The 20,547-nt window shown below is 48.2% G+C and overlaps 1 protein-coding gene across 1 annotated transcript in view; it reads right to left on the bottom strand.

Moving 5' to 3' along the window:
* Positions 1–3,538: 3,538 nt before the first annotated feature.
* The window catches only part of vegfc (vascular endothelial growth factor c), a 203,180-nt gene continuing 186,171 nt past the window's right edge, over positions 3,539–20,547 (bottom strand). Inside the window, exons 6-7 of the mRNA XM_038805755.1 lie at positions 14,693–15,026; positions 3,539–4,113 (exon numbers count right to left, since the gene is read on the bottom strand). Of these exons, the coding sequence (XP_038661683.1) occupies positions 3,993–4,113; positions 14,693–15,026 (455 nt within the window). The 3' untranslated portion in view covers positions 3,539–3,992. The remainder of the gene's footprint in view (positions 4,114–14,692; positions 15,027–20,547) is intronic.

Here is a 20,547-nt window from a genome sequence, read left to right as displayed (position 1 = left end):
GTTTAGTCTGTGAGCTCTGAGGTATTTTCTGCCATTTGAAGGAGTCAGGGACAGGTGATCATCCAATGGCATCTAAATCTGGCTGCAATTATGCCCTGCTGAGGATTGAATCAGAATTTAAATAATGCCGTCCATGCAGAAAGGGCCATCCCAAATTGCTTCACAGAGGCTTAAAGGCAATCTGGAAGCGACATCGAAAAAGGAGGCATTCCGATGGTATTCATATCAAGTTTGGTTAAATAAACAGTTATTAAGGAGACCCTTAAGAAATGAAAAATGAAATGAAAATCGCTTATTGTCACGAGTAGGCTTCAACGAAGTTACTGTGAAAAGCCCCTAGTCGCCACATTCCGGCGCCTGTCCGGGGAGGCTGGTACGGGAATCGAACCGTGCTGCTGGCCTGCTTTAAAAGCCAGCGATTTAGCTGAGTGAGCTAAACCAGCCCCTAGTGAGCTAAACCAGAGAGGAGTAAGAAAGATGGGGGAACAGAGGGCTTCAGGGAGGGGGTTGCAGAACATGCCTGTCAATAACGTGGCAAAAAGACGAGGATTAATGATAGGTCAGAATTAGGGGAACAGAGACTGTGGGACTGGTTGTAGAGCTGGAGGAAGTTGCAGAGATCAAGAGGGGTGAGGTCATGGACAATGACTAATGTTTGCCCGTTTATCAGTGGGCCTATTGGGCTTAATTTTCACTCCTGTGTCAGGTAGCTCAGGTCATGGAATTTCCCGGCTTGGCGTACCCTCCTCAGGACAAGGTACCCTGAACAGCATTATTTTCTCTCCCGGGCAGGAGGTGCAAGATGGAGTCAGGCCCGTTGTCCCTGGATGCAGATCAGAGATGGGCGTAGGGGCTGCCTTGTCAATGGGTTGGTTAGAAGGTCTGCCTCAGCTCTTTGGGATTTTTTCTAGTTGTTTTGTTAAATATCCGGTCCTCTAGCCCTCACCCCCTACCCACTCCCTGTGGCCCATTCTTGCCAACTCATACCAGCCTCCTCCTACTCACCCCTATCGCTCTTGTAGTTCCTGTTCCAAACTGGTATGAGCTCATACCTACCCCTGCTCCCCAGCCACAACCTTCGCCCTTCCACTTACCATGCCAAAGAGTCCAGTGTCCACCATAAGCTGACCTCAGGAGTTATGCTGAGATGAAATAAAATGCAGTTCTAAATATCCATTATAACGGCAATTCATGCTAGCCTATTCAATACATTTAAATCGCCTCAAGTACTTCATGTCTGATAAAACAAACACACATCTTCATAACTCCACATCAAATGCAATTAATCTTTTAATAACCTCCTTGAGCTGTCAATAAAATTCATAGTCCCTCGACAATGAGAATTGACAGGTTGTGGAAAGCAGTTAAGTAGTGATAATGCTATAATGATAGCATTTTGGGGTGTATCAGCAAACGACTTTTGAAACTGCCAAAACTTATTTTACTCTTGCACACAGACAGGCAGTATTTTTCACATTTTAAAGGGCAGAAGATTTAAATAACTTTACAGCTTGACAGTTCTACATACGTTATCTGCCCTGCAAGAGCATTTGCGTCTCCACCACAAAGTTGTGGCATACACACTGCGGAGGGGGGAGAGAGAGAGAGACAAAGTGGTTTCGACATTGCTGGAGAAAACATTGGGTCTGCTTGTCCTGTGCACTGAGTTTGTAATGCATGCTTGTGCACTTGATGCCCTGTCCCCTTTTCTCTCACAGTGAAAATGGGATTTGCCAGAAATGGGGATGGAACTTCCATATCTGGATCTTGTCTGCCATTTTTCAAGGCCGGCTGAATCTCAACGACTCCGAGAAAATCTTATAATTAAATTCAATTTACACACACCAAGTTTTCTCCATCATTTGTACCATAATAATATTGCACTTTGGTAATGCCACATGTTCCAGGTGTACATGTAACCTCCTGGACTGGTTTCAGTCACTTGAGGGGACGAGAGAGGATCATTTACATGGTTGAAAATGAAAATCGCTTATTGTCACAAGTAGGCTTCAATGAAGTTACTGTGAAAAGCCCCTAGTCGCCACATTCCGGCGCCTGTCTGGGGAGGCTGGTACGGTTGTTCCTCACCCTGAGATTTTACCTGTTTTGTTGCCTCTTGCAGGAGATGAGAATCCAGCTGGAATAGGAAGTGTCAGGCCTTGGTGCTTCAGCCATTGTGCTGCATGGGTCGATCTTCATGGATCATTTGCTCCCACATTTTCCTTTCTTTGTACTATGTTGTGGGGCCCAAAGATTGCAGGGCGATTGATTCTTTCAAAATGTCCCAGCCTCTCATGTTAAATGACAGGCTTCAGCTGCCATGGAGCCACCCAGCCATTGTGTGATGGCGCAGATAATCAATGTCTACAGCAATCACTACCCGCTATTTGAGAGCTGAGTTCTTTGGTGGATGCTGAATCTGGCAACACAAAACATTTTCCGATCCGCTGTCGACCAGTCTGTGCCCCCCGCCCCCCCCACCCCCCGCCTCCGCGCACACAATGGTCCCAAATCACTCCTTTTAACTGTTTACTTCCAGCTCGGCTCCACAGAGGAGCTACCCTGTTGCCGACCTCATCCGAATTGGGGAGCAATCTGTGACATTATGGAAATGAGACGTGACTGGGAAAATTGGCCTTGGACTGTTCTCATCAGGCAAGCAGGTGGCTTGCAGTCCAATGGGACTGATCACCCAAAAAAACACAACGTACCTCCACACGCAAATCAACTAAAGAGAACCGTGGGCTAGTGGGGGACCCTCTGCTACCATGAAAGTTGTCAGGATACTTGTGTGTGGGGCTACCAAATGGTCGAACATCATCGGAACATAGGAATTAGGAGCAGAGGTAGGCAATTCATCCCTTCCTACCTGCTCCGCCATTCAATCAGAGCATGGCTGATCTCTCCCTGGTCTCAAATTCACCTCCCTACCTGATCCCCACATTCCCTTAATCCGTTTTTAAAGTCATGCTTTGTAAATTTAATCCCAGCATTTTTGGCAGGCGGTAATGAAGGTCATATGACCCACCAAGTCTGCTCCACCGTTCAAGAAAAATGATGGCTGAATTTCAACACCAGTGGCACGTTCCTGCCCTCTTCCCGTGTTCCTTGCTTCCCTTTAGTGTCCCAAAATACTTAGCTTTCTGTCTTTAATCTCCCCAACAATTGAGTATCCTCTCCCCTCTGCATGAGAGAATTTTACAACTCTGAGTAAAGAAATTTCTCCTCATCTCAAGTCAAAATGGAGGACTTCTTACCCGAGACTATGACCCTTCATTTTAAACTCTCCAGCCAGGGGAAACAGTCTCTCAGACCAGGATTTTCCAGTCCGGTCAGCAGTGAGCATCGTCATGGGCGAGAAGGGAAATTTCTCCAATCCCACCATTAGCATTTAGCCTCTCAAGCCTGTTGGTTTATTGTTTCCCAGTCCATTTGTAGTCACAAGCCTGTTTTCCCTCATATTATATCCCTTTACATTGGAAATAATTGGTAACTTCAACTCACGACATTGGGTTAACCCTACAATGGATACATGATGTACAATACACTTTTGCCATTTATTTTAAAGATATTTTACATGATATAAAAATACTGATCACAGTGAGCTCTTACAGTTGTTAACTGTTATGAACAGGAATGTTGCACAACATTTTGGTGGCAATAAATTAGATATAGATTCATTATCTTAAAAACAAAAATTAGCTTGAAAAGATCTAGACCTTTTGGACATCGGTGTGTCACACGAAGCCCGGGCAAGTCCTCTGCATGACTTGTAGCCTCCAGGTAGGGTTCTACATTGTACGGCTGTACTTTGTTTTTTTAACCGTGCAGTGTTGGGATTGCTTCGGGCCCTCCCGCGTCTCTGGTGCACTGCTGAATCCAAGATGTAGATAGTACGCATCTTCTTTTTTTACACAATGTCCTTCCTCTTGGTAGAAGCGTCCACGTAAAAGTCTGGCAATGGCTCCTTTGTTGCCAAATGGCAGTCAACGTCAATAATAGTCATTGTGCGGTCTTCTCCAGTATGTGGGGACACAACGACATACCTCCCGGCTAAACGAAAGTCCTTGGCTACAGCGTCTTGACCGAGCTCCACAGGGTGGACTGTGGCAACTGTGGGGTATAAAAGAATCAAGATCATTGCCTTAGTCCATCGATTTAACGGTCAATCATTCTCATATTGGGAGATTTCAAATCGTGGCACGAGGGCTATACCAGCTTTTTTAGCACTGCATACAACAATTTATCATGGGGGTGCACCTTGACCTTGTGGACTACGTAACAGCAACATTTAAATAGCGCCTTTAATGTAAAAAAAAACCTCAAAACTCTTCAAAGGAATATTATGATCAAATTTTATATTGAATTGATTGAGATATTAGGACAGATTGGTCAAAGTGATAGGTGTCAAGGCGTATTCTCAGGAGGAGGGAGAGAGAGAGACAAAGCGGTTTAGAGAGGGAAGCGCAGAGTAAAGGTACTCTATAGTTAATGGTGAGTTATGAAATTGGGAGATTCAAGAGGCCGTTTTCCAGAGATAGAGAGCGATGATAGTGGTGTGATTTGAAAACAAGGATTAGAATAAATGGAGTCCAAACCTGCACAAATTACAATCGGACCAACCAACCACTCAACAAAGCGCACAGCCAGGCTGAATTACCTGTGTCAGAAGGGCTAGATCATTTAGACATTTCTGTTTGGCAGCTTATCTCCACCGTTGTTCCCTTTATTTAAGGAGAAGGCTTTGAACTATTGAGGTGACAAATGGTTAGGGATGGTGTGTCATGGAGGCAAAGCCAAAATACTCATCCTGTTCCCTTACCAAATAATTATTGACATAGCAATGATCCCAACCCAATTTTATAGGTAGAAAAGAATGTGATAAGCAGAAAACTGGGGTACTTCTGCCCTTACTTTCATTGCTGGAATCATCAAAATAAAATCACATTTAAGAGACTAATTGATCAATAGCCTTTGAAATTATACTGTCTGGTAACAATCACCAACACTTAATCCATTTGTTACATTTTTAATGAAGCCATTATCCATGGTTAACAAGGGCAACACAGTGGCGCAGTGGTTAGCATTGCTGCCTCACGGCGCCAAGGTCCCAGATTCGATTCTGGGTCACAGTCTGTGTGGAGTTTGCACATTCTCCCTATGTTTTGCGTGGGTTTCACCAAAGATGTGCAGGGTAGGTGGACTGGCCACGCTAAATTTCCCCTGAATTGGAAAAATGAATTGGCTACTCTAAATTTAAAACAAAAATCCATGGTTAGCGCTTGTGCAACAGTAACCCTTATAGTGAAGTTTAAACACTAATAGTTATTTCATCTGTTCATGAACAATTGCTGTTGTGTTGATAAAGCTGCTTACCCACATTCAGAGCCATGGTAGGCAAGCTTGCTTCAGATCCAAATACTGCAAACCATTTTTTCTCCCATAAATATAAAGGGTGGGATTCTCTGATCCTGAGGCTAAGTGTTGACGCCGTCAGAAACGCCATTGTGTTTTTCGATGGTGTCAACATGGCCCCAGGATCAGCAATTCTGGCTCTGACCGGGGGCCAGCACGGCGCTGGTGCGTTTCAAGCCACTCCAGCTGCTGATCCGCCGGTGGAATGGGGGCCGGAGGATGTGCGCATGCGCAGTGGGACCGGTGCGAACCCGCGCATGCACAGTTTCACTGGCGCGATTTCCGCACATGTGCGGTGTCTCCCTTGTCCGCGCCGGCCCCGACACAGCATGGCGCAAGGGTACAGAGGCTGGCGCGGAAGAAAGGAGGCCGCCTAGCCGATCGGTGGGCCCTGATTGCAGGCCAGGCCACATCGGAGCCCCCCCCCCCCGGGGTTGGACCACCCCTCCCCCCCCACGGGCCGCCACCCGACCCTTCAACACTGAGTTCCCGCCAGCTGAGAGCAGGTGTGGACGCCGCCGGTGGGACTTGCCGTTTCTACGAGGGCTGCTCGGCCCATCCCGGCCTGAGAATCGGAAGGCCGGCCGCGTAGAGCGGCCCTAGATTGGTGCCGCGTCAACCACGCTGGCGCCAATGGCACTGATTCTCCGCTCTGCGGAGAATCGTGTGCCGCGTCGGGGCAGCATGGCATGATTCGCGTTGGTTGCGGGGATTCTCCGGCCTGGCCCTGGGCTGAGAAAATCCCGCCCAAGTTTCCAATTCTCCAGAGGTGGATTTTTTGTAATTAAACAGCAAAATATGCATGGCCTTTCCTGAAGGTTCCTATGAGTTAAATTACCGTTAACAGTGGTGTACTGTGATGTGAGCAATGGGGAAATATGAAATTCAAGGAAGGAAACCTCATGCTATCTTTACTCATGATACAGTCCTTCTCTAATTTAAACACTCCACCTTCATACACAAGAGCCTGTGCTAAAAATAGTCCCCTTTGCGGCTTTGCTCCTGTCATGACTGAATGTTTACAGAGAGATCCAGTTCTGCCAACGGACATTCATTATGTGAAAAGAGACAGATTAGGGTTACATAAATTAGACAAAAATTAGCAGCAGAAGGTTCGAAATAGATTCTGGCTGACACTAACGAGATTGTGAGTTAATTAATCGTGGAGTGCACGTCTCCATCCAAAAATATTCCTCTATTACCCATTTATCACAGGAAGAATAACAAACTGGTTGGTGAATGTTCTCAGGTTGCTAGATAATGGGGTTGATATAAGGTTTGGTTTTACTCAACCGTAATAAAACGTGGGGGGCTGTGACCTCCACCCTCTAAGCCTCAGCACTCGCACTCTCAAACTCAGGAGCAGATTACTGTGCCTCAGTTTGGTCCTGATCACCACACACACGCACTGCGCAATCCAATGGCCATGCTGCACCTGAAAAGCAGCCCACCGCGGCGTAGCGTGGCAGATAAAAGCCAGGAGACAGCGCTCCCAGGATCTACCTGGCTCGCAACACGATCTCGCGAGATGTTGTAATATAAATCTCGCTCATTGTGGGCGGGATCACTTTTTGCAAGTCTGCATATTAGAGCAACATAGTTAGCTTCACTCTAATGTGCAGATTTCCGAGGTACCTGAGGCTTTGGGATCCATCCCCTTCCCCTCAGAGAACTCGGGCGAGCGCTGTTCAGCGATGGTCCCTACAAACGGGGCCAGGCGGAACGGCACTCATGGGGGTCTGCCAGGGGATCAGAGGCCCCCAGCTGTATGCTTTCTTTTGGCAGGGTGGTACCCTGGCCGTGCTGGTGCCACCTGGGCACCCTGGCAGTGCCATTACATGCCAGCCTGGCACTGCCAAGGTGGCAAAGTGGTACTGCCAGGGTACCAGGTTAGTGGTGCCAAACTGGTATTTTCTGCACATGCGTGATTGGGCTGGGGGTTCCTTGCATGGGCTGGGGCTTTGGAAAATGGCGTCCCGATCTCTTGCTACACTGGGGAAGTCTGGCAAACGGCGCTCCCCAGTGTACAGAATGGGGCTATGTGCAGCCTTGGTCGCGAGTTCCCCGCTGAGGCCCATTATACAATGCGTTGTATAGCCATGTATTTCTCGGCACTGCGAGTGCTGGGAAGCACGCAGTTAAAAGTGCTCATTGACTTCAGGAAGCAAAGTATTGTACACACCCCTGTCTGCCTCAATGGTGCCGAGGTCGAGATGGTTGACAGCTTCAAACCCCTAGAGGTGAACATCACCAACAATCGGGGATAGGGTGGAGGTGTGGGCTGGGTGGGATACTCTTTCCAGGGTTTGGAAGCAGACTCGATGGGCAGAATGGCCTCCTTCTGCACTGGAGGAATTCTATGATTCTATGAACATAGCAGAACTGGGAAAGACTGCTTGGTGTAGGGATTTTGCATTTGCTGCATAAAGAATAAATAAAACGTATCTTCGACAAACAGGAGATTTCATTTTCTATTGTGTACACTTATGTTTTGATATCTGCTGGTTAACTATGCTGCTTGGGGCTTTACAGGATATTCTTTCCAACCTCTGATGTTAAGACATAAGCAAAGAATCTACAGTGCAGAAGGAAGCCATTCGGTCCATCGAGTCTGCACCAGACCTTAGAAAGAGCATCCCACCTAAGCCCACACCTTCACCCTATCCCCGTATCCCAGCAACCCCAACCAACCCCTTTGGACAATAAGGGCAATTTTGCATGGCCGATCCACCTAATCTGCACATCTTTGGACTGTGGGAGGGAACCAGAGCACCCAGAGGAAACCCACGCACACACGAGGAGAACGTGCAGACTCCGCTCAGACAGTGACCCAAGCCGGGAATTCAACCTGAGATCCTGGAGCTGTGAAGCGACAGTGCTAACCACTGTGCTACCATGCCATAATAATCTTTATTGCCACAAGTAGACTTCCATTAACACTGCAATGAAGTTTCTGTGAAAAGCCCGTAGTCGCCACATTCCGGCGCCTGTTCAGGTACACGGAGGGAGAATTCAGAATGTCCAATTCACCTAACCAGCACGTCTTTCGGGACTTGTGGGAGGAAACCGGAGCACCCGGAGGAAACCCACCCACGCAGACATGGGGAGTACGTGCAGACTCCGCACAGACAGTGACCCAAGCTGGGAATCGAACCTGGGACCCTGGCGCTGTAAAGCCACAGTGCTAACCATTATGCTCCCGTGCTGATAAGCTGCTCAGTTTAGCTGTGTAACTTTGCATTGCGTGACAGTAGGAAGAGCTGGAGTCAAAATGGAAATATCTATTTGGGATGAGGTGCCAGGTAGAGGGAGAAGCATTCATGTGGAAAATCTGAAATGAAAAGTCAAAATACTGAAAATGTTACCATTTGCACAGTAAGTGGGATGGACAGGGGCAGATTAAACGAGCGTGGATTGAACGAGGGGGGGAAACTTTGGCAGATGGAGCTCAAAGTGATCATCCCGTTCAAACTGCGACTTTTATTAGTTAAAGGTATTAAAGTTTATGGAACCAAGGTGGCTCAGTGGAGATGGGACGCAGATCCACCATGATGTAATTGAATGCTGGAGCAGACTTGAGGGGCTGAATGGCCTATTCCTCTTCCTATGTTTCATCTAGCAGGCCGGTCAGAAGCTGAAAGGTTGGCATTTTCTGCAAGAGGAATTCAATAAAAAAGGAGGGAAGTTTCATTGCAGTTTTACAGAGCCTTGGCGAGACCACATCTAAAATACTTTGTATAGCTTTGATCTCCTTATTAAAAAATATATATAATTGCTTTAAAAGCAATTCAAGGAATTCACTGGACTCATTCCTGGGATGAATGGGTTGTCTTAAGAGGCAAGGTTGAACAGGTTGGGACTATATCCATTCTACTTTAGAGGAAGGAGAGGTGATCTTGTTGAAACATATCAGATCCTGAGGGAGATCGACAGGGTGGATACTGTGAGGATGTGGCAACTTGTGGGAGAGACGAAAGCCAGGGAAAATAGTTTATAAATTTTAAGACAGAGTTGAGGAGAGTTTTCTCCTGAGGAGAGGGCAATCTGCAACAAGTGCTGGGTGTCCTTGTGCACCAGCAGCTGAAGGTAAGCATGCAGGTATAGCAGGTGGCAAAGAAGGCAAATGGTGTATTGGCTTTCATAGCGAGAGGCTCTGAGTACAGGAGCTAGAATATCTTGCTGCAATTATACAGGGCCTTGGTGAGGCCACATCTGGAATAATGTGTGCAGTTTTCGTCTCCTTATTTGAGGAAGGATGTTCTTGCTCGAGAGGGAGTGCAGCGAAGGTTTATCACACTGATCCTTGGGTTAGCAAAACAGTGCCAGGGTCCCAGGTTCGATTCCCGGCTTGGGTTGCTGTCTGTGCGGAGTCTGCACGTTCTCCCCGTGTTTGCGTGTATTTCCTCCGGGTACTCCGCTTTCCTCTCACAAGTCGCGAAAGACGTGCTTGTTAGGTGAATTGGACATTCTGAATTCTGTGTACCCAAACAGGACCCGGAATGTGGTGACTAGGGGATTTTCACAGTAACTTCATTGCAGTGTTAATATAAGCCTACTTGTGACAATAATAAGGATTATTATTATTATGCATTCAGATTCAAACCAGAAGGATGTACATTTTGCAGCCATTGTGGGTGCGTGCTCGACGGACCGGAAACAGGCACAAAACGCGCTTCTGACCACGATCAGCCCCAGAACGCAATTTTAATTTGGCTGGCAAATTAACAGGCAGCTAGCATGAAATGTGCACTGGGAAAGATTGCCGGAGGTTGGGAATAGGACGGGTCACGTAAAATAGCTTTCAACTGGCCCCTTGATGGGTCAAATTGCCCGCTTGATTGTCAGCGGGCCGCTTCTAACTCCTGCTCGTGCTCGCTGACCAAAATATCAGGCAAGTATCTGACATCTTCTCGCCCGATTACACGTGCTTCGGGTCAGGTGTGAGACAGCCAGATCAATGTAAAATTCTGGCAGGTGAGACCATAGAATTGTAGTATTCCTACAGTGGAGAAGGAGGCCATTCAGCATCGTGTCTGCACCGACCCTCTGAAAGAACACCCTGCCTAGGCCCACTCCCCCGTCCTATCCCTGTAATCCCACCTAATGTGCACAGCCCTGGACATTAAGGGGTAATTTTTGCATGGCCAATCCACCCAACCAACCATCCACCCAAGGGCAGCATGGTAGCACAGTGATTAGCACAGTTGCTTCACAGCTCCAGAGTCCCAGGTTCGATTTCCGGCTTGGGTCACTGTCTGTGCGGAGTCTGCACATCCTCCCCGTGTCTGCGTGGGTTTCCTCCGGCTGCTCCGGTTTCTCCCACAGTCTAAAGATGTGTGGGTTAGGTGGATTGGCTATGCTAAATTGCCCTTAGTGTCCAAAAAATGTTGTGGGGGTTACTGGGTTACAGGGATAGGGTAGATACGTGGGCTTCAGTAGGGTGCTCTTTGTAAGGGCTGGTGCAGACTCGATGGGCTGAATGGTGTCCTTCTGCACTGTAAATTCTATGATTCTATGAACCTGCACATCTTTGTACTGTGGTAGGAAACTGGAGCATCAGGAGAAACTCCACGCCTCCACAGGGAGAACTTGAAAACTCCACACACGCAGTCAACCAAGGGCGGAATCGAGCCCCAAGTCCCTGGCGCTGTGAGGCAACAGTTTTAACCATTGTGCCTCTGTGTCGTCCTATCCTATAATGCAACAGTGGCTACACTTCAAAACTATTTCACTGTTTGTGAAGTGTTTGGGATGCCCAAAGGTTGTAAAAGGTTCGATATTTACTTTGTTCATTTATTTAATTTTAAATTTATTCTAGGACCAGAATGTTACAGACCTCACTGCCGGGGGAGGGGTTTTCCAGCTCACCGCGTTTCATGCCCCTGCCCCGCGACAGGGCTGTAAAACCCCACTCGATACTTATTTAATTCATTTCACACAACTAACTTTTAAATATTTTACTCACAAAAAGGGGGCGAAATTCTCCGAACCCCAGCAGGGTCGGAGAATCGCCTGGGGCCGCCGAAAAACCGCCCCCGCCGTGGCAGAGATTCTCCGCCACCCGGGAAGTGGCGGTGGCGGGAATCTCGCCACTCCGATCGGCGAGGGCCCTGCAGTGATTCTCCAGCCCGGATGGGCCGAAGTCCCGCCGCTGGGAGGCCTCTCCCGCCGCCGAGGTTTGAACCACCTCTGTAACGGCGGGATCAGCGGCGCGAGCGGGCCGTGGGGTCCTGGGGGGTGGGGGGCGATCGGACCCCGGGGGTGCCCCCACGGTGGCCAGGCCCGCGATCGGGGCCCCCCGCTCAGACTCCGGGCCAGTGCCCTGGGTGCACTCTTTCTCCTTCCGCGGCCGCCACGGCCTCCGCCATGGCGGAAGCGGAAGAGAAACCCACATCGCGCATGCGCCGGTGGTGATGTCACTGCCGGCGCATGCGCCAACCGGCGAAAGCCTTCCAGCAGTCCCACTGCCGGGGGCGCCGGTTTTTTGCGCCAGTCTTCTGGTGCCAACCACTCCGGCGCGGGGCTAGCCTCCAAAGGTGGGGAGAATTCCCCACCTTTGGGGAGGCCCGACCCCTGAGTGGTTGGCACCACTCCCCTACGCCGGGACCCTCCGTCACGCCGGGTAGGGGAGAATCCAGCCCAGGGTTTTGAATCTTTGTAATTCTCTTCCCCAGAGGGTTGTGGATGGTTCATCATTGAATATATTGAGGCGGGGCTAGACAAATCTTTGGTCACTTAAGGGAATCAAAGGGAATGGTGAACAGTCAGGGAAATGGAGTTGATGTCGAAGATCGACTGTGAGTGGATTGAATGGCAGAATGCAGGTTCGATAGGCTGCATGGCCTCCTCTGCTCCTCTTTCTTATGTTTTTCTTCCACCACCATCTTCATGCCAGAAGGCCAAGCATTCAATGGCAATGCCGTCACCCACTGTTGGCCAGGAACTGATTAAGATCAGCCACATGCTGCACATTCTGTGGTGAATAGTTAACCTCTGACTCCCAAAGCATCTCTATCATCTCCACAGCACAATTCAGGAATGTGTAGGAATAAAACCCATTTGCCTGGATGGATGCAGTTCAGACAATAGCCAAGATGCTTGACGATATTAAGAAAAAGTCAATTTGATCGCCACCCCATCCACTTGCTTTAAGATCCATTCCCTTCAACTGCAGCATATTGTAGCTGCACGATGCGCCCTAGCATTCACCGCACGGCAAAACTACTCTGTAGAAGGACAAGGGCAGCAGACACACAGGAGCACCATCCCTTCCAAGTGGCACACTTTCCTAACTTGGAAATATATCGCTGTTCCGTCATTGCCATTCTGTCCCGAAACTACTCATAACAGCGCTGTGCGAGCACCTTCAGCACGTGGACTGCAGAGGTTCAAAGAGGCAGTCTACCGCAACCTTCTGAAGGTTAATTAGACCTAGAGAGGACAGTGTGAAACAGACTGGTAAGCTCGAGGAGATACTTGTTAGGAAGGAAGATGTGTTGGGCATTTTGAAAAACTTGAGGATAGACAAGTCCCCCGGGCCTGACGGGATATATCCAAAGATTCTATGGAGAGCAAGAGATGACATTGCAGAGCCGTTGGCAATGATCTTTTTGTCCTCACTGTCAACAGGGGTGGTACCAGGGGATTGGAGAGTGGCGAATGCAGTGCCCCTGTTCAAAAAAGGGAATAAGGATAACCCTGAGAATTACAGGCCAGTTAGTCTTACTTTGGTGGTAGGCAAAGTAATGGAAAGGGTACTGAGGGATAGGATTTCTGAGCATCTGGAAAAACACTGCTTGATTAGGGATAGTCAGCACGGATTTGTGAGGGGTAGGTCTTGCCTCACAAGTCTTATGGAATTCTTTGAGGAGGTGACAAAGCACGTGGATGAAGGTAAAGCAGTGGATGTGGTGTACATGGATTTTAGTAAGGCATTTGATAAGGTTCCCCATGGTAGGCTTATGCAGAAAGTAAGGAGGCATGGGATAGTGGGAAATTTGGGCAGTTGAATAACAAACTGGCTAACCGATAGAAGTCAGAGAGTGGTGGTGGATGGCAAATATTCAGCCTGGAGCCCAGTTACCAGTGCGTACTGCAGGGATCAGTTCTGGGTCCTCTGCTGTTTGTGATTTTCATTAATGACTTGGATGAGGGAGTTGAAGGGTGGGTCAGTAAATTTGCAGACGATATGAAGTTTGGTGAAGTTGTGGATAATGATGAGGACTGTTGTCGGCTGTAAAGAGACATAGATAGGATGCAGAGCTGGGCTGAGAAGTGGCAGATGGAGTATAACCCTGAAACGTGTGAGGTTGTCCATTTTGGAAAGACAAATATGAATGCGGAATACAGGGTTAACGGTAAGGTTCTTGGCAATGTGGAGAAGCGGAGAGATCTTGGGGTCTATGTTTATAGATCTTTGAAAGTTGCCACTCAAGTGGATAGAGCTGTGAAGAAGGCCTATGGTGTGTTAGCGTTCATTAGCAGAGGGATTGAATTTAAGAGCCGTGCAGTGATGATGCAGCTGTACCAAACCTTGGTAAGGCCACATTTGGAATACTGTGTGCAGTTCTGGCTGCCTCATTTTAGGAAGGATGTGGAAGCTTTGGAAAAGGTGCAGAGGAGATTTACCAGGATGTTGCCTGGAATGGAGAGTAGGTCTTACGAGGAAAGGTTGAGGGTGCTCGGCCTTTTCTCATTAGAACGGAGAAGGATGAGGGGCGACTTGATAGAGGTTTATAAGATGATCAGGGGAATAGATAGAGTAGACAGTCAGAGACTTTTTCCCCGGGTGGAATAAACCATTACAAGGGGACATAAATTTAAGATAAATGGTAGAAGATATAGAGGGGATATCAGAGGTAGGTTCTTTACCCAGAGAGTAGTGGGGGCATGGAATGCACTGCCTGTGGAAGTAGTTTGAGCCGGAAACATTAGGGACCTTCAAGTGGCTATTGGATAGGTACATGGATTACGGTAGAATGATGGGGTGTAGATTAATTTGTTCTTAATCTGGGACAAAAATTCGGCACAACATCGTGGGCCAAAGGGCCTGTTCTGTGCTGTATTTTTCTATGTTCTAATTAGGGATGGGAAATAAATGCTGATCTTGTCAGTGGTGCCCACATTTTGTGAATGAATTTTGAAGAAAGAAAGATGTTTAACGTAGCACTTCATCACGTTGTTAAAATGTCTCAAAGAATTCAATTACAACTTGCATTTAATATCACTCTGGAACAAAGCAAACCTTAGCTGAGGTGTGAATTGGCCTAACACTCACCTACAGGTCGGAGGGTGAAACCTCATTCCTTTCAGAAAGCATTTATTTGGAGACTGTGTACATTCACAGGCACATTTTGCTGGGTTTAAAGGCTGGTTTCTTGGACAGCTTCTTTTGCAAACACACTGGCAAGAATCTGCGTCAAATTGCTTGTGGGCGCCACAAATGGCGGGATACAGTCCATTTCTACATACGCACTGGCACGAGTCCCTGTCGAGCTCTTTGTGGTGCCCACAGTGGGTGTGGTGTCGGCCTCCTTTACAGACACACTGACACGTATCCTCATCCAGTTCTTTATTAGGCCCACAGACACTGTAGAAGCCGGTGTCTCCATCTGTGAAAGGAATAAAAACAGAGGCATTCTATCAGGAAATGGGACTCAATAAATTGTAAAATATACTGCAAAATAACCCGTCTGCAGTTCGTAAAATGTTTGACGCAAAGCGTGAAGGCACATTTCCCTCCTTTGAGCATTGTCTGGTTGGAGTTTCCATTGTTTGATTTTTTTTCCCTCGATGCTTTGGTGATTAAATGGATTCAGATGTAGAAACAAGATACCGACGTCCTTCACAAAGCACAACTGAAACGTTCATCTCTCCCACTGAAATGTTCCTTTTCGGCAAGAGGTCATGGACCTGGACAACAAAAACATTACTTCTCTTAATTCTTTTTGAGCAAGATGTCAGCCTTCGATCCGGGACCACAGTCTCATCTTGGTCTCAAAAGGCAGGGGCTTCAGCCATACCTGCCCCTTTGCTGTCCCAGGTGGGTTTCCTGGCCAATATTTAATTGCAAACACTTTTAATTAGGTTATTATCCCATTTCTATTTGTGGGCGTGTGCTATGCCCAATTTGGCTGCCCCTACATTGCAACAGTGACGGCACGGTAGCACAGTGGTTAGCACTGTTCCTTCACAGCTCCAGGTACCCAGGTTCGATTCCCAGCTCTGGTGACTGTCTGTGCGGAGTTCTCCCCGTGTCTGCCTAGGTTTCCTCCGGATGTTCTGGTTTCCTCCCACAAGTCCCGAAAGAAGCGCTTGTTTGGTGATTTGGACATTCTGAATTCTCCCTCAGTGTACCCAAACAGGTGCCGGAATGTGGCGACTCGGCGATTTCCACAGTAACTTCATTGCAGTGTTAATGTAAGCCTACTTGTGACAATAAAGGTTATTATTATTCTATTCTTCTTCAACGACACTTCTTCAAAGTTTTGGCTGTGAAGTGGCTTGGGACAGCCTAAGGTTCTGAAGGGTGCTTCATAAAGGAAAAGTCAGAAGATATCAAAGGATAAGTCGCCACAATCTATGCTTTAAATGGCGAGTTAAAGAATGGCAAAAACACCATTTATTTAAATCCAGGCCATTATGGCACAGGTATTGCATTGTCAAGGGTTAAGTACAGCCAAACATGCACAGTGTCTTCCTACATTCAATCAGCTTAACCTGCACAGCCTCCCAGTGTAGTATAAACTTCCTAATGTTTATCCAGTCGGGATTACTTGCAGGGCATTGACTTGCAGAGTTATTTGGGCTGAGCTGGAAGAAGCACAGGCCCCAGACACACGAGGGTGGGCCGGGGGGGGGGGGGGGGGGGGGGGGGGGGGGGTGCACTGGAGACCTGTCCTGTTCAGCTTTTACATTCTCAATCCTGCAGAACAAGATCGACTTGGATTCTATTTTCCAAGTCCAGGTCCATCGTCTTTGAACTGCTGTCCCCCAAAGGAAGACAGTAACTGCTTTACTATTATTAGGAATATTAGGGATTGCAATGATTCAAGAAGAAATATAAATGATTTGGAGGAAAATGTAACGGGTCTGATTGATAAGTTTGCGGACGACACAGAGTTTGGTGGAATTGCGGATAGCGATGGAGACTGTCAGAGGATGCAGCAGGATTTAGATCGTTTGGAGACTTGGGCGGAGAGATGGCAGATGGAGTTTAATCCGGACAAATGTGAGATAATGCATTTTGGAAGGTCTAATGCAGGTAGGGAATATACAGTGAATGGTAGAACCCTCAAGAGTATTGGCAGTCAGAGAGATCTAGGTGTACACGTCCACAGGCCACTGAGAGGGACAACATGGGTGGAGAAGGTAGTCAAGAAGTCATACGGCATGCTTGCCTTCATTGGCCGGGGCATTGAGTATAAAAATTGGCAAGTCAATGTTGCAGCTGTATAGAATCTTAGTTAGGCCACACTTGGAGTATAGTGTTCAATTCTGGTTGCCACACTACCAGAAGGATGTTGAGGCTTTAGAGAGGGTGTAGAAGAGATTTACCAGGATGTTGCCTGGTATGGAGGGCCTTAGCTATGAGGAGAGGTTGAATAAACTTCTTTTTATTTCACTGGAACGACGGAGGTTGAGGAGTGACCTGATAGCGGTCTACAAAATTATGAGGGGCATAGACAGAGTGGATAGTCAGAGACTTTTTCCCAGGGTAGAGGGGTCAATTACTAGGGGGCATAGGTTTAAGGTGTGAGGGGCAAGGTTTAGAGTAGATGAACGAGGTAAGTCTTTTACACAGAGGGTAATGGGTGCCTGGAACTCGCTGCCGGAGGAGGTGGTGGAAGCAGGGACGGTAGTGACATTTAAAAGACGTCTTGACAAATATATGAATAGGATGGGGATAGAGGGATACAGAGCCCAGAAGTGTAGAAGATTTTAGTTGGTCGGCGCAGGCTTGGAGGGCCGAAGGGCCTGTTCCTGTGCTGTACTTTTCTTTGTTCTTTGTTCTAGCTCACCACCAATTTCTGAAGGGCAGCGAGGGATGGGCAATAAATTCTAGCCTAGCCAGTGGCATCCATATTCCAAAAATAAATTTTTTTAAATCGTAAAACTGGGAAGGGCCTCGATTAAACCCACCTAGGAGGTCTGTTTGCGTAGCATGCCACACATTCCAGGTCATCATAACACCTTTTCAAAGCCCCAAACTGTGTCTCAAGTGAGCAATATGATGCAGATCTGCTTTCAGCAGGTCAGAAGGACCTACCCGAGGGCAGCTTGTGACAGGCATCTTTATTTGTACAATTCTAGCGCCATTTATTAGTATATCCAGTAACTCTGAAGACTAGGCCCTTACTATTGTAATGACCAGGAAACACTGGTTTCTTTAACCGTACAAAAATTCAGAGCTCCAAAGTTATGCATCGTAATCAAGACAGAGACCTATAGCTGGTCTTGTCCACAATGCAGGGAGTGAGTGTGGTGAACAAGTGTTTCCATCCAGGGCTCTAAGAACATCAGAGGATTGGACACCTGGGCCACGCTACTACACATCCCAGTTTGCGATCTAACTGTGGATGAGTCCTGCTGTTATGTTACCAGGTCTGCTTTCACCTGAAGCTACTTGTTCTTTTGGCCATTCAGCAGGTTCCAAATAAATAACACTGGGCGGAATTCTCTGCTCCCGGGAAAAATCGGGAGGGCTGTCGTGAACTCGGCCGAGTTTCACGACGGCCTCGGAGGCCGCTCCTCGCTCCCTATTCTCCCCTCCCGGCGGGGCTAGGAGCGGTGCTCCGTAACTCTCGGCCGCCGGGCGGCGCGCCGAGAGTGACGCGACGGCAGCGCCTATGTGACGTCAGCCGCGCATGCGCAGGTTGGCCAGCTCCAATCTGCACATGCGCGGCTGATGTCACGACGGCTGACAGCTCGAACCCGCGCATGCGCGGTGGCCGTCTTTCCCCTCAGCTGCCCCGCAAGACGTGGCGGCTTGATCTTGCAGGGCGGCGGAGGGGAAATAGTGCGTCCAATGGAGACGCCGGCCCGACGATCGGTGGGCACTGATCACAGGCCCGTCCCCTCCCAAGCACAGTCATGGTGCTCATTCCCCTCCAGGCCCCCTACAAGGCCCAAAACGGGCATCTCACGGCGATTTCACGACGGCAGCAACCAGGTGTGGTTGCCGCTGTCGTGAAACAGTCGCGAACGGCAGGCCGCTCGGCCCATCCGGGTCGGAGAATCGCCGGTCGCCGTGAAAAACGGCGAGCGCCGATTCTTCCGAGCGGGAGATGGGAGAATCGCGGGGGGGCGCCAGGGGGTCGTGAAATTAGTCAGGGGGCCCTCCCACGATTCTCCCACGCGGCGTGGGGAGCAGAGAATCGCGCCCTCAGTGTCTGAGCCCTAAACTCTAGGATTCCTCCCCTAAACCTTGGCAGCCTCTCTCTTCACCTTTCAGGGACTCTTCACAACCTATCTCTTTGGTCACCAATTTTATTGTCCCCATCTTTGGTTTGACATCAGGGCCGGAATTTTCCAGCCGTTTACTGGCGGCGCAATTCTCTGGTCCTGCCGGCAGCACAACTCCGCCCACGGTTTTCCCAACTGCACGGGGCGCTTTCAACAGAAATTCCCATTGGCAGCAGCGGGAAAGGAGAATTCTGCCACGAGTGATCGGCGCGCTGTCCAGAACCACGCGTCTGGGGGTTGGAAGGTGGTGGATAATCCAGCCCCAGTTCTTTTTTGTCCAGTTACATTCCTGTGAAGCACCTCGGGAAAGCTTTACTGTGATAAAGGTTCTATATGAATGCAAGTAATAATAATGATAGTAATAATCTTTATTATTGTCACAAGTAGGCTTACATTAACGCTGCAATGAAGTTACTGTGAAAATCCCCCCGTCGCCCCACTCCGGTGCCTGTTCGGGTACACTGAGGGCAAATTCAGAACGTCCAATTCACCTGACAAGCACGTGTTGTGGGAGGAAACCGGAGCACCTGGAGGAAATCCGGTGGAGCAGACAGGGGAGAACGGGCAGACTCTGCACAGATAGCGACCCAAGCAGGAATCGAACATGGGAACTGGCGGTGTGAAGCAACCGTGGTAATCACTGTGCTACCGTGCCGCCGGGGAGGGGGAGTAAGGGGGGAGGGTGGACTTTGGGGTTAAAAAATGAGGCAGGGTGGGTGGAGGGTAACGGCAGGGAGGGTAGAGGCGCTGGGGTGTTGGATATTTACTTGTTATGTGACTTCCTGCTTGTTCTCTTTGTGGTTTTGGTTGTTTGATGTATATATATAAATGCCTCAATAAAAACATTTTTAAAAAATGAATGCAAGTAATTGTTGATCTATTGATAGAGAATAGTTGCCTCTGCTCCAGCAATAGTTTAATGAGCTAACTTTCCTGACTGGCACTACAACAAGATCAACTGGAAAATCTAGACACTGCAGTGTGCAATCAAGAAGGCCGAGCAGTAAGGAGCTCATTACATCAGCTCTGTATCTTTGCAGTTTATGACAGACTGACATTCAATAATAAATGTGACAAGAGTAATATAAATTCCAGGCAATCCCAGTGTGAATTTTGAAAGGCGATGATAATAGAACAGAATCTTCCAAAAGATTGCACAGAATGACGTGGACAGCATTTACTGTAACCTGGCCATGTTCCGTTTGCCACCCCTATCATCTTGGCGCTCTCTGTATTTCAGCTCACTGAATCGGCAATTGAAAAGGTTGAACCAAAATAACATTCGTTCATGATTTTAATCAGAGCATCATCCAGGACCTCTTAAACCCAAACCAGATGTTCTTTACGGCTCAAATATTGGTTTGCGCTTCTGCGGAGAGAAAACCATCGAAACAAATAAATCTGGGCATGACATCCCTCACGGCTGTCAAACTGCATAAAGGTCCCCATGAGAAGAAAGATGCTTGCATGAGTCAAGTCAAATTTTATTTTTAAGTCTTTGTGTGCTCTCTTCATAATTAGCAAACTTGGATCAGCTCCACCAGATTTCCGCCAAATTCGAAACCAATAGAGCTGAAGAACAGTTCTGTTGCTTGCGAGTCTCTACGGTCTCCTGACTCCTCACACTGAGACTAAACCCTGTGACAACATTTGGCACTTCGTGGGTCT

This window comes from Scyliorhinus canicula, chromosome 8 (assembly GCF_902713615.1).
Source record: "Scyliorhinus canicula chromosome 8, sScyCan1.1, whole genome shotgun sequence".
Classification (NCBI taxonomy): domain Eukaryota; kingdom Metazoa; phylum Chordata; class Chondrichthyes; order Carcharhiniformes; family Scyliorhinidae; genus Scyliorhinus; species Scyliorhinus canicula.
The sequence above is the reverse complement of the archived record's forward strand: the minus strand, read 5'-3'. Positions and strand labels throughout refer to the sequence as shown.